Source organism: Corvus hawaiiensis, chromosome 1 (assembly GCF_020740725.1).
Source record: "Corvus hawaiiensis isolate bCorHaw1 chromosome 1, bCorHaw1.pri.cur, whole genome shotgun sequence".
NCBI lineage: Eukaryota > Metazoa > Chordata > Aves > Passeriformes > Corvidae > Corvus > Corvus hawaiiensis.
In genome coordinates, this window is record NC_063213.1 from 350,028 (window position 1) to 362,463 (window position 12,436).

At 69.1% G+C, this 12,436-nt stretch overlaps 3 protein-coding genes across 8 annotated transcripts in view; 1 reads left to right on the forward strand and 2 right to left on the reverse strand.

The window, feature by feature from the left end:
* Positions 1 to 229: 229 nt before the first annotated feature.
* On the forward strand, positions 230 to 3,276 carry CDK5 (cyclin dependent kinase 5). Of its 2 annotated transcripts, none has more exons than XM_048294945.1 (12): positions 230 to 336; positions 446 to 534; positions 627 to 694; positions 810 to 870; positions 969 to 1,025; positions 1,117 to 1,212; positions 1,509 to 1,583; positions 1,677 to 1,773; positions 1,850 to 1,919; positions 2,264 to 2,324; positions 2,401 to 2,481; positions 2,723 to 3,276. In XM_048294945.1, exons 1-12 carry the CDS (start codon positions 300 to 302, stop codon positions 2,906 to 2,908), a joined length of 978 nt encoding a protein of 325 aa, XP_048150902.1. In that variant the 5' UTR covers positions 230 to 299; the 3' UTR covers positions 2,909 to 3,276. The 2 variants fall into 2 exon arrangements, with proteins under 2 accessions (XP_048150902.1, XP_048150975.1); XM_048295018.1 differs by having other exon boundaries at positions 2,740 to 3,276.
* Positions 3,277 to 3,461: 185 nt separating this feature from the next.
* Positions 3,462 to 10,900, reverse strand: ASIC3 (acid sensing ion channel subunit 3). 5 transcript variants are annotated; one of them, XM_048294570.1, is made up of 11 exons: positions 9,913 to 10,899; positions 7,281 to 7,431; positions 6,988 to 7,115; positions 5,974 to 6,124; positions 5,840 to 5,896; positions 5,382 to 5,535; positions 4,729 to 4,820; positions 4,578 to 4,657; positions 4,436 to 4,507; positions 4,288 to 4,334; positions 3,630 to 3,783 (listed from the first exon to the last, which is right to left on the reverse strand). In XM_048294570.1, exons 1-11 carry the CDS (start codon positions 10,465 to 10,467, stop codon positions 3,705 to 3,707), a joined length of 1,566 nt encoding a protein of 521 aa, XP_048150527.1. In that variant the 5' UTR covers positions 10,468 to 10,899; the 3' UTR covers positions 3,630 to 3,704. The 5 variants fall into 5 exon arrangements, with proteins under 5 accessions (XP_048150608.1, XP_048150443.1, XP_048150774.1 ...); XM_048294651.1 differs by lacking the exon at positions 4,288 to 4,334 and having other exon boundaries at positions 3,462 to 3,783; positions 4,745 to 4,820; positions 5,974 to 6,050; positions 9,913 to 10,900; XM_048294486.1 differs by lacking the exon at positions 4,288 to 4,334 and having other exon boundaries at positions 3,462 to 3,783.
* A 1,192-nt stretch (positions 10,901 to 12,092) lies between these two features.
* The window catches only part of ABCB8 (ATP binding cassette subfamily B member 8), a 4,976-nt gene continuing 4,632 nt past the window's right edge, over positions 12,093 to 12,436 (reverse strand). The window contains 2 exon segments of the mRNA XM_048295145.1: positions 12,093 to 12,218; positions 12,300 to 12,436. Coding sequence (XP_048151102.1) covers positions 12,138 to 12,218; positions 12,300 to 12,436 — 218 coding nt within the window. The 3' untranslated portion in view covers positions 12,093 to 12,137.

The window sequence follows — 12,436 nt, forward strand, 5'->3', positions numbered from 1 at the left end:
GGGGAGGGCGGGCGGGGGGACACGGGCGGTCCGGCGGGGACTCGGGCAGGCGGAGCCGGGGATCGAACCCGGAACCTCGGGGCGGGGGTGGGGCGGGTGGGCGGTGCCATCGCGGGAGGTGTGGCGGGGCGGGCGGGGGCTGCCGGGAGGTGTGGCGGGGCCGCGCGGGGGCTGCCGGGAGGTGTGGCGGGGCCGCGCGGGGGCTGCCGGGAGGTGTGGCGGGGCGGGCGGGGGCCGGTGGCGGTGGCGGTGCCGGGGCCGGGGCCGGGCCGGGCCGGACCGGGACCGATCGCGGCGCGATGCAGAAATACGAGAAGCTGGAGAAGATCGGCGAAGGTGCGGCAGGGTCGGAGCCGTGCGGGGGGACCTGGGTGCTGTGGGGCCCGGAGGGGGTGTCGGTACGGGTACCGGGGGCTCGGCCGTGACCCCCTTCCGTTCCCCGCAGGCACCTACGGGACCGTGTTCAAGGCTAAGAACCGGGAGACGCACGAGATCGTGGCGCTGAAGCGGGTGCGGCTGGACGACGATGATGAGGTGAGGGGGGGGCCGGGGCTGGGACCCTCCCGGGACCCCCGCCCGGGACCCCCGGGGACCCCCCGGCTCCCCCAACCCGGCGTGTCCCGCAGGGGGTGCCCAGCTCGGCGCTGCGGGAGATCTGCCTGCTCAAAGAGCTCAAGCACAAGAACATTGTCAGGTACCGGGGGGCTCCGGGAGGCAGCGGGGGCTGGGGGGTCGCGGCACGGGGCTGCTCCCCCCGGTGCTCCGGGCCCGGGCGGGCGCTGGGGGTCTCAGGGACCCCTCCCCCGCAGGCTCCACGACGTTCTGCACAGCGACAAGAAGCTGACCCTGGTCTTTGAGTTTTGCGACCAGGTGAGCACCGGCGGCACGGGCGGGGTTCCTGGGGGGCACGGGGGTCCCTGGGGGTCTCCAAGGGTCACCGCTCCCGGCTCCCCCTCGCTTCCCTCCAGGACCTGAAGAAATACTTCGACAGCTGCAACGGGGATCTGGACCCCGAGATTGTCAAGGTGGGTGTGGGAGCCCTGGAGAGCCCCCGGGGTCGCAGCTTGGCCCTGCGGTGCTGGGGGGCTGATGGACCCTGCCTGTGCTCTCCCACAGTCGTTCATGTACCAGCTGCTGAAGGGCCTCGCGTTCTGCCACAGCCGCAATGTCCTGCACCGGGACCTGAAACCCCAGAACCTGCTCATCAACAGGGTGGGGGCACACGGTGGGAGTGGAGGGGTGACAGTGGGAAGGGCCCGGGACAAGGGCAGATGGAGCAGGGGGCTGGGCGGTCACACCTGGGAGTGGGGGGCTGTGCTAGGGGGTCATGCTTGGAAGTGGGGGGCTGTCTGTCTGTCCTGGGGAGTCACATCTGGTGTTTGTCCAGCCACAGTTGCAGCTCCATCTCTCCCACGTTCCCAGTGATGGGAAGGGCAGCAGGGCCGTTGTCCCTGGGGTGTGGGGGACACAGGTGGGGCCCCCCGCGCTGACCCTGTCTGTCCCCCCAGAATGGGGAGCTCAAGCTGGCAGACTTCGGGCTGGCCCGGGCCTTCGGCATCCCTGTGCGCTGCTACTCGGCCGAGGTGAGCGGGGGCTCGTGGGGCTCGGGGTCCTGGCCCCACGCAGCCGGCGGGGGGTCCCCCTGTCCCTATCCAAGTGTCCCTGTCCCTCCCCAGGTGGTCACTCTGTGGTACCGGCCCCCCGATGTTCTCTTCGGTGCCAAGCTCTACTCCACCTCCATTGACATGTGGTCAGCTGGGTGCATCTTTGCGGGTACGCTGTGGGGCGAGAGGGGGCGGGGGCCTGGGGGGCCAGGGGGGCCTGTGGGAACCACCCTCTGTCCCCCCAGAACTGGCCAATGCGGGGCGGCCCCTCTTCCCAGGCAATGACGTGGACGACCAGCTGAAGAGGATCTTCCGATATCCTTGGGAATGGGGAACCCCAGAATGGACTGCTTGGGAATGGGGAGCTCAGGGAATGGGGAACCCGAAGGAATGGAGACCACTGGGAATCCCCTGGGAATGGGGAGCCCTGTGGGAAGGGTGATCCCCCCGGAAATGGGGACCTCCAGAATGGGGGATTGGGGGAACCCTGGAAAGGAGAGCCCTCGGGAATGGGGACATCCCCTGGGAATGGAGACCCCCTGGGGAATAGGGAGCTCTGAGAATGAGAATCCCTGGGAATGGGAACCCCCCTTGGCTGGGCAGAGGGGCAGGGGGGGCAGGTGCCGGGTGCCCTTGTGGTGGCCCTTGACTGTCCCCACGCTGCTGGGGACCCCCACGGAGGAGCAGTGGCCGGCCATGGCCAAGCTGCCGGACTACAAGGTGAGAGCTGGGGACCGGAGGGGTCAGAGGGAATAAGGGGGTCTGGGGGAGCTGGGGGTCACCTGTGTGTCCCCAGCCCTACCCCATGTACCCAGCTACCACCTCCCTGGTCAACGTGGTGCCCAAGCTGAACGCGACTGGCCGGGACCTGCTGCAGGTGAGACCCCGCCTCTGTCCCCCTGCCTGTGCCCGTCCCCGCCTGTGTCCCCCACCTCTGGTGTGTCCCCCAGCCTGCACCTCCCCCTGCTCGTGTTCCATTGCTGTGTCCCCCACACTTGTCCCCCCTGCCCACCCCATGGGGGCTTCGGCTCCTGGGAGTGGGTGCCCTCCCCCCTCACAGCCCCCTGCCCACCTGTGGGGGCTGTGGGATGGGGAGGGTCCATGCTCTCCCCCCTCAGCCCCCCGTGCCCCCCAGAACCTGCTCAAGTGCAATCCAGTGCAGCGGATCTCAGCGGAGGAGGCCCTGCAGCACCCCTACTTCACCGACTTCTGCCCCCCCTAGGGTCCCCCAACCCCCAGACCCCCATGAGGGGGGCAGCCCCCAGCCCCCCGCAGCCAGGTGCCAGCCCGTGCCAGCCCCCTGAACTGCAGCCCCTCCGGTATTTATTAGGTTCTGCCCTGGCTGCGGGGGGCTGGCACAACCCCCCCAGCCCCCCAGCCCCGGGGGGTGGATGAGAGGGCTGGCACTCCCTCCAGGGACACAGGACTCACCCGGGGGCAGGGGACTTCCCAAGGCATGGGAACCCCCGGGACATGGGGCCACAGGGCTGCTGGAGGGGCAGGACCCTCGGGGACCAGGCACAGGGACCCAGGGGGGAATACGCCCCCCACCCTCCTCTCCCGACTCCCCCCGACCCCTTCTCTGCTGGGGGTCCTGGGTGTGCCCTCATCTAGGGCGCTGCTGTACGTGGGTGATGTGCGTTTGGTGTCCCATAAAGAGCTTCCCCCCCCAGCGCCGCCTTCTCCTTCCTGGGGTGTTGGGGCACCCCTGCTGCCATGCGACAGCTTCCCCGCACCAGCCCCTGACCCGTGGCCCAGCCCTGTGACCCCCCAGCGTTGCCTTCTCCTTCCTGGAGCGCCCAGGACGCCTCAGCACCCCCAGCCCCCCGTCCCCCCCCAAGCAGCCCGGAGCCAGGGCTGGGGCGCCTCTTTATTTGGGGGGGCTGTCGGGAGGGGTTGCATGTCCAGCGCGAGGGGGCACAGGCAGCGCATGCAGGGACGTGGGAGCAGGGCCGGGGGGGCCCCTCACCCCCAGCCCCCCGGCACCCCCTCAGGGGGCGGGGGGGGCCTGGAGGCCGCCCCGCGGCCCGGGGGTGTCCCCCCAGCCCCCCGGCCGGCGGGGGAGCGGGCTGGGCTCCGCGGGGGGGCCCGGGGAGGACCCTAGAGCCGGGTGACGAGGTAGCAGGTTCGGGGCGACGCCGAGACAGGGCGTGGGGCCGGGCAGGGGGGGCCAGGCGCTCTGCAGGGGGGTCGGGGGGTCAGCTCCCTCCGCCACTACCGGCCTTCTGCGCCCCACCTGCTGGGGGCTCTGCCCCTTGCCCCCTCCCCTCGTGCCCCCCAGGGTGTCCCAGGAGCCCTCCACTTCGGGAGGGACCACCACGCGGCCAACCTGGAGCCAGGCTGGCCCGTCCCATGTCCCCCACCCGGCCCCCTCTCTCCTGCCCCACTGTGTTCCAGAGGGGAGGTTGGGGGACCCCAGCCCAGCTGAGGAGTGTCAGAGCAGGGGGGACCCCAGAACAGGGTGCTGTGGGGTATGATGAGGATGGGGATGTCTGCAGGGAATGGGGGGGTCTACAGGGAATGAGGTCTGCAGAGAATGCAGGGGGGTTCGCAGGGAATGGCCCCGCACCCCCCACGCTGGTCCTGGGGGGCCCCCACGGACCCCCATCTCCCCCCAGGGAGTGACTGCCCCACACTCCCTGTGCCAGCCCTGGGGGCCTCTGGTTGCCCCCCCCCCATGTACCTGGGTGGGCGCGGGGCCGTGGGGCTGCCCGGGACCGCCGGGTGCTCCTGGACGGGCGCACGGAGGGACGAGAGAGCGGTGAGCGGGGGGATAATGAGGTGCGACCCCCGAGCTGGGGGCTGGGGAGCGGGGGGCGCGGGGGGGTTACCAGGGTGCCGCCATCGCTCCGGGGGCTCCGCTTCTTCTCCTTGTACAGGCTGAGGAGTTTGTCCCGGAACACCTGGGGGGGGGCAGGTCAGAGTCCCCAGCCCTGAGACCCCCAGGAAGGGGGGAGGCCAGGGTGGGCTCACCTCATACAGGTAATCAAAGATCTCCAGGATGGTGAGGAGGCTGGCACCGATGAAGAGCCCCATCTGCCCCCCAATGTCACCTGCGCGGGGGGTGACGTCAGTGAGGGCAGACCCCTGGTTCCCCCGGCACCCCCAGGCCCCCATCCCTCACCCAGCAGCCCGGCCACCTCGTACGCCTTCTTCTGCTCGATCATCTCGTAGTTCAGTGCCTCGAAGAAGATGTCCAGGACCAGCACATTGTCCCTGGGGGGATGCAGGGGACAAGGGGGCAGCATCAGGCACAGGGGGGCCGTGCCAGGCTGTGCTGTGTCAGGCTGGACTGTGCCGTGGGGTACAAGGGGGACAGGACAGAGGGGTGTGCCAGGCCATGCTGTGCCATACTGGGCTGTGCTGTGCCATGCTGAGCCATGCCGTGCTGTGCCGTGTGGGTTTCCCGTTTCTGGGGCAGATTTGCACAGGGGAAGCCGTGCCGTGCCATGCCATGTCACACTGTCACCCCGTGCCATGCCATGTCACACCATCATTTTGGGCTGTGTCAGTTCATGTCTGCTGGGGGTGCCATGGGGCTGTGCCGTGTCACACTGTCACTCTGGGCTGTGCCAGTTCACAGGTGCTGGGGACGTTGTGTCACGCTGCTGGTTCATGTCATGGGGCCGTGCTGGGCCGTGGCACACTGTCACACTGTGCCATGTGACGCCAGTTCTCATGCTGGGGCTGTGTGGCTGTGCCGTGCTGTGTCACGCCGTGCGCTGGCGGGGCGGTGGGTGACACCGCGGTGGCAGCAGTGGTGGCAGTGTCACTCACGCAATGTACTGCTCCGTCTTGTTGAACTTCTTGGCCAGGTACTTGGCCGAGGCCTTGCTGGGGATCTTCACCATGGAGAGCTCTTTGCCGTAGCGCACCATGGCGCAGGGCGTGCGGCATGCACAGTACTCGCTGTCCTTCGTCACCAGGAAGTCTGGGGGGGGCGTGGGTGGGACGGGGACCCCCGGGACCCCCGCCCACGGGGGGCAGGCGGGATGGTCCGGGGGCAGAGCTGGAGGGCGGTGGGTGCCACCGGGGACAAGTGTGCCACGAGTACTGCTGGTGGCACAGGGAGGAGGCCCGGCCCTGCGCATCTGGGGGACAGCAGTGACCCCCACCCTGGCGAGGGCACAGGGACCCCGGAGCCACACTCACAGAAACGGGGGCACGGGGAGGCTGAGGGGTCCCGGGGAGAGGGCAGGGGTGTCCGGGGCCATTGTGGGGCACAGGGTACGTACCCAGCGCGGGGTCGGCGCACTCCTTGTACTGCTCCGGGGTGCAGACGTTGGCATTGCCTGCGGGGGAGGCGGCGGTCGCAGGCGCGGGGCTGGTGCCGGCAGCCCCGCAGCCCCCCGGCCGCCCCCGCGCTCACCCGGCATGTGCACCATGCGGCAGTTGCAGTTCTCGGCCAGGTAGCGCGTCTCGCAGTCCAGGCGGCACGCAGTCAGGCTGTAGTTGGTGAAGAAGTCGGACTCGATGGGGGTGGCCTTGCAGTCCCCCCACGGTGGGGGCAGGTACACCAGCTGCCGGGCACCCGCTAAGGAAAACACGGCCTCCCGGGGCCCCGTGTCAACCCCGATGTCCCCGGTGTCATACCCGGCCCACCACGGTGCCATCCCTCGGGCAGAACTCACCCCGCACAGCCAGTGCGGCGGGTCCTACCGCGCCAGAGCCCCCGTCCCACCCCGTCCCCTCCTTTCTGGGCGTGGGGATGGGCGTTGCAGCAATTGTCACCTGTGCTGGGTGCCACAGCGAAATCTGGCAGGAGGCACTGTTTGGGAGCATGCGGGACCAGGACGTGCCAGGTGGGGGGGTCAGCACGGGCCCCCGCACTCCCCTCGGTGCCTGGTGCAGGGATTATGCCTGGTGAGGACCCAGCACCCCCCACCCGTGGGCGCCAGGGCCACATTCCTGCTGCCGCCGTGTTACTGCCGCCCATGTGCTGGCACACGTGGTGACACCCACCCGAGGCACCTAAATTTAGGTGTCTGGCTGCGGGGGCCGGGCGCTGCCACCCCCCCGGCGGCTGTTCCACAGGAACCGGGGGGTCGCTGCTGGAGCCGGTGCCTGCGCAGGGGCTGCCCCACACCGTGTGCTGCTCCCAGCCAGTGCAGTGGCACGGTACCCTCGGCATGTCTGGGTATGGGGTGTCCCCATGGGGATGGCCGTGGTACCCATGGCAGAGTTCGGGATGGCCCCATGGCTTGGAATGTCCCCACAGGGATGTCTGTGGCAACAACAGGCCATCCCAAGCCCTTTGGGGGTCCATTCTGATCCCTTTGGGTCTGCATCCCAAGCCCTTTGGTAGTCCATCCCAATCCCTCCAGGGGCCCATCCCGATCCCTCAGGGGGTCTATGCCCAGCCCCGGGCGCCGTGCCCGGATACCCGCTGCTGCTGGCAGGAGACAAAGGTCTGGAAGCCAGGGGCAACGCCAAAGCCCAGCTGGTCAATGAAGGGTGGCTCATCCTGGCTGTGGATCTGCACCTTCACCCCCGCCTCAAACGAGGTCTCATCTGCAGAGCAGGGGGAGGGGAGTCAGGAGGCAGGGTGTCTCACCCATGTCCCCCCAGATGGGCTTGTGCTCACCTGTGTCCCCCCAAAAGGACAAGTACTCACCTGGGACCCCCCAGACAGCCAAGTGCTCTCCCCCATGTCCCCGCAGATGGGCAGGGTCTCACCTGTGTCCCCCCAGACGGGCAGATACTCCTCCTGCTGCACATTGAGCATGAGCTCGAGGCCGTTGCCGGAGCCGCCCTGCAGCGTGGTCAGCACCTCGCGCCCCGGCCCCCCCGGGTTGAATGTGTAGCACTTCCCCAGGCGTGTGAAGATCTGCAGGGACACAGGGCACACGTGGGACACGGGGACAGGGCTCTCACTGCCACTGCAGGGACCCCATGGGGACATGGGGATGGGGCATTCAGTGCCACTGTGGGGACCCTGTGGGGACACAGGGACACACATGGGGACATGGCAATGGGGATTCCAGTGCCCCACATGAGCCAGGACAGGATCCCAGTACCCCTAGAGGGTACCTACAGGACCCAGGAGGGGATCCCAGTGCCCTGGGACAGGATGCCGGTGCCCCCAGGAGAAGGCGAGGATGTAGATGGTGCCCGCGCCTGCGCTGCCGCAGCTCTGCAGGGATATTGGGTTTCGTCGCTGTTCCAGGGAACATGTGGGGACACTTGAGGTGGGAGGGCACAAGCCAGAACAGTGATGGGGACCAGGACTCCTTTGTCACAGCAGCAGAGGCCACCATGTCCCCCCCAGGACTTGAGAGCCTGTCCTGGGCCAGCCACCCCAGGGACCGCGGGGACCCGCACCCCCAGCCAGGAACCCCGGGGTGACCTTGAGTTCCCAGGGATCAGTACCCACAGCCAGGGACCCTGGGGTGACCCTGAGCCCCCAGACTGGTCTCACGGCCCCTCACCTCCTGCCGTGCAGTCCCATGGCGTCATGGCCCCCTCTGCTATGGGTGCCCCCCACCCGGGGGTTATGTCCCACGGGGGGAGCGGAGGGGGCGTTGCTGTGGCAACCAGCTGCTCCCAAAGTGGGGACCCGTTGCCATGGCAATGCGGTGCCCAAGGAGGAAAGGGGGGGGCGGGTGTCATGGCAACGGCTGCCCGGCATGGGGATGCTGGGGGGGGCATGGGTGGGGACAGTGATGGGGACGTGGCCCCAGCACCGCCAGTCCTCCTTGACTCCGCACTCAGGGTCACACAGGGACCCACAACCCTGCACCCTGGGGACCCCCTGTCCTTCACCCTGGGGACCCCAAGCCCTGCACCGTGGGGACCCCCAGCCCTCACCCCGAAGATCCCCTGTCCCCACACCCCCATCCTGCCCCATTCAACTGGCGCTGGGGTAGGTGAGAGGAGACATGTTTCACCCCAATGGCCCTTGGGCCCCCACCACATGTCCAGGAACCTCAGGGACACTAGGGCCCGGGCTGGGATGAGGTGCAGGGACACAGTGCCCAAGCTCAGCACCATGGCCCAGAGCAGAGGATCCCAATCCGGGGCTGAGACTGGCCGAGCCTGGGGATTTTGGGAGGCAGAGCCAGGACCCTGCTGCTCAACCAGGCACATGCCACCCACCCCAAGTCCTGCCCTGGGGACCCTCAGCCCTCCTGCCACATGTCCCAGCCCTCAAACCCAGGGGCCATCACCAGTGGCTGGCCCTGCTGCAGGAACAGAGGGCAGAGCAGCTCTGGCCACAGGCACTGGGGCACGGGGGGAATGGAAGGAGCATGGGGGGCACAGAGGGGGCACGGAGCTGTCACAGGGTGGCTCATCCCTAAGCTCCGTGGTGACTTAATTAGTGCTCTAAGAGCATTAAGGTGACGGCAATTGCTGGGGACAGTGATGTGGACTGGGCAGAGCTGGCACAGCAGACGTGAGCTGCTCAGCGCCCACACTGCTGCCTGGTGCTGCTGTGGCAGGAGGGATGTGTCCGTGCTGCCCATGCCACCATCACTGCCTGTCCTGCCCACGCCACTGCCCCTGTCCACCCTGCCTATGATACTGTCCCTGCCCATCCCAGTGTACCTGTCTGTCACACAAGTGTCATGATCCCTGCCTGTGCCACTGTCCCTGCCCTGATCTGGGGGCCACAGCGAGGGGTGCTGGGGGCAGCAGTAGGGGGTGCTGGGGGTCACAGCAGGGCGGCATGGGGATCCCCACCCATGTCAGGCATGGAAGAGCCTCTGTGCCAACAGCCAGGACAGTGGCTGCTGCTGGCAGTGCCCGGTGGCACCCGAGGCGGGCGCAGGTGGTGAGGGCTGCACCTGTGAGCACCCTGTACAAGTGACACCCCTAGAGGTGAGCACCCACAGCTGTGAGCATCCTGTCCTTGTGAGCACACTGTACCCCGAGCATCCTGTGCCCACCACCACCCCTGCCCAGGGCCTGCATGCCGGCAGAGACTCCCAGCCAGCACAGAGTCCCCGGCACAGCCCTGCTCCATCCTGGGCACCGTTCACAGCTGCCTGGCACCCCTGCAGCACCCAGGGTGGGGGAACCCCTGTCTGGCAGCTGCTGTACCCGGAGGGGAGGGCAGGGGCTGATGGTGCTGTGGGCGGTGGGATGAGAGAGGGGACTCACCTGCCGGCGTCTGACCCCAGCAGGACTCCCAGGTCCCTCCACAGCCCCGGGGGCACACAGCGGGTCCCCTCCCCATCCTTGCGGTGCCCAGGGGCAACAAGCTGGGAGAAGGACCTCACCCATGGATGCCCAACCCCAGCAGGCTCCCGTGTCCCTCCGCAGCCCCGGGGCATACAGTCAGTCCCCTCCCCACCCTCTTGGCACTCACCACGGTGAAGTTGCGGGCAGTGCAGCCGGTGCCACGGAAGGAGCACTGCAGCAGCATTTCAGCCAGGTCGTGGCCCGTGCGGTTGTAGAACTCGGCCATGCTGAAGGGCTTCGCCTTGAAGTTCTTGAAGTTGGCCTTGTCGCGCAGCGCGGCCAGGACGTGGGGCTCAGCCAGCTGCGGGTTGCTGATCTCGTAGCGCTCGTTGAGCAGCGCCAGCAGCTCGCCCACGTGGTACATGTCGTTGCGGGTGATTTTGGAGAAGCGGAACTCGTTGAGGTTGCAGATGGTGATGGCCGGGAAGGTGAGGTTGCGGGCAGCCACCTCGTCCAGCTTGGTGACGTGGGGGTAGGTGAGGAAGTAGGCGACGCGCTCGGCGCACACGAGCAGCAGCAGCCCCAGCGAGCCCAGGAAGAAGCCGCCCCAGAGCACGCGGCGCAGGGACACGGCCCCGTAGGCGAAGACGTGGCTGATGCCGTGCAGTGAGGAGCTGTGGGCGAAAGCCCGCAGGCTGGAGAGCCCCTCGCCCTCCCCGCTGCCCTCCGAGCCCCTCCTCATCCTGTTGCCGCCGGGGCCCCGCGCTGCCCTGCACCCTCAGCCCATCGCCGCGCCGGGCTCAGGGCGCAGCTGGCGGCGAGGGAAGGGGGGGAGGAGGGTGGGCAGAGGAGAGGAAAGGCAGGAGAGGCAGGGCAGGACCGGCCGCTTCGCTCCCCAAGGTCCTTCACGCAGCCGGTGCCGATGCTGCCCGACCGGTGCCGCGGAGCCGCGGGCAGCGCAGCGCAGCTCCCGTCCCGGTTCCAGCCCCAGCCTCAGCCCCAGTCGCGGTCTCCGTTCCGGTCCCGGTTCCAGCCCTGGTCCTGGATCCAGTCCCGATGCCAGCCTCGGTCCCCGTCCTGATCCCGGTCCCGGATCTAGCCCCAGCCCCGATCCCGGTTCCAGCTCCTGTTCCAACCCCAGCCCCGGTCCCGCTCCCGGCTCCGCTCCCGCCGCGGCGCAGTCGCCGCCGGTCCCCGCCGCCCCCCGCCGCCGCCGCCCCCGCCCCTCCTGCTCGGCTCCACCCGCCGCCCCCGCCGGCGGCCGCAGCGCTGGGGTACGGGGGGCCGAGACCCCCGGGAAGGGGGGACCAGCAGGCAGCGCCCCTTCATCGGGCAGCTCAGGGGAACCCACCTCGGGGGTCACACAGAGGTCCCCCCGTCCCAGGGTCACGCAGGGGTTCCTCCGCCCCGGGGCGTGATGCAGTGGAGCCTTCACCCCAGAAAGATGCCACGGGGTCCTCTCACTCCGGGGGTGACACAGGCGTCTCCCATCCTAAGGCTGATCCAGGCGACCCCCCCCCACCCCGGCAGAGTCATGCAGGGCTAATCCTACCCCAGGGGGTCACACAGGGGTTCCCCCAGCCTGGGGGGTTGACACAAGGGTCCCCTACTTTGAGGGGCGGCACAGGGGACAGTCCATCCCGTGGAGTCACGAAGGGGTAACCCCCATTCCAGGGGCCCCCATCCCGGGGTCATGCAGAGGGTCCCCTTCCCCAGAAAGTTGACACAGGGTCCCTCCACTCCAGGGGTGATATAGGGGCCCCCACCCCTATAGGCGACCCCTCTCGCTCCAGGGGGGGGGGATCACACGGGGGTCTTCCCATCCCAGAGGTCACCCAGGAGTTCCTCCACTCCGGAGGTGACACATGGGCCCCCCTGCCCCGGGGGTTAATATCGGGGCCCCCCATGACAGAAGTCACGCAAGGGCTCCTCCATCCCGGGGGGGAATGCAGGGGTCCTCCATCCCGAGGTCACGTAGGGGCTCACCCCCCCTTCCCCGGGGGGTGTTGCAGCGTTTCCTCACTCGGGAGTGACACAGGGGTCCCACGCTCCCCGGGGACACATGCGACACCCTACTCCGAGGGTCAGACAGGGAACCCTCACCCCAGGAGGGCCACAGGGGTCCCGCATCTCCGGGGGGGGGGGCTCACACCAAGCAGGGGTGACACGGGAGACCCCCCCCCCCCACCCCCCCCCGCGGGCAGCGCGGCCGGGGAGGGGGCGGGGCCAGCCTCGCCAGACACGCCCACAAACCAGACGTCACTCACCCAAAACCCCGCCCCTTCCCGCCCCCTCCCCGGTGCCAAGGGCGCCCTCCAGCGGCCCGGAGGACCCGTCGCAACGTCCCACCACAAGGCGGAGCCCCCGTCCGCTTTCCACCCCTGGTTTATTGGGGAGCAGCGGGGGGACCCCTCAGGACCCCTCCTTCGTCTGCTGTCGGATGAGCTCAGCATAGACACCTCCCCGTCGCACCAGCTCCTCGTGAGTCCCTGCCTGTGGAGACAGCGGGGACAGCCGGACGGTGGCACCTCCCGGTGCCCACGCGCCCCGTCCCCACCCTGCCCCGCGCCTCACCTCAGCCACGCGGCCGTGGGCCAGCACGGCGATGAGCTGCGCGCCGCGGATGGTGCTGAGGCGGTGGGCGATGAGCAGCACGGTGCGGCCAGTGGCCGCACGGTCCAAGGCCTCCTGCACCGCCCGCTCCGCCTGCG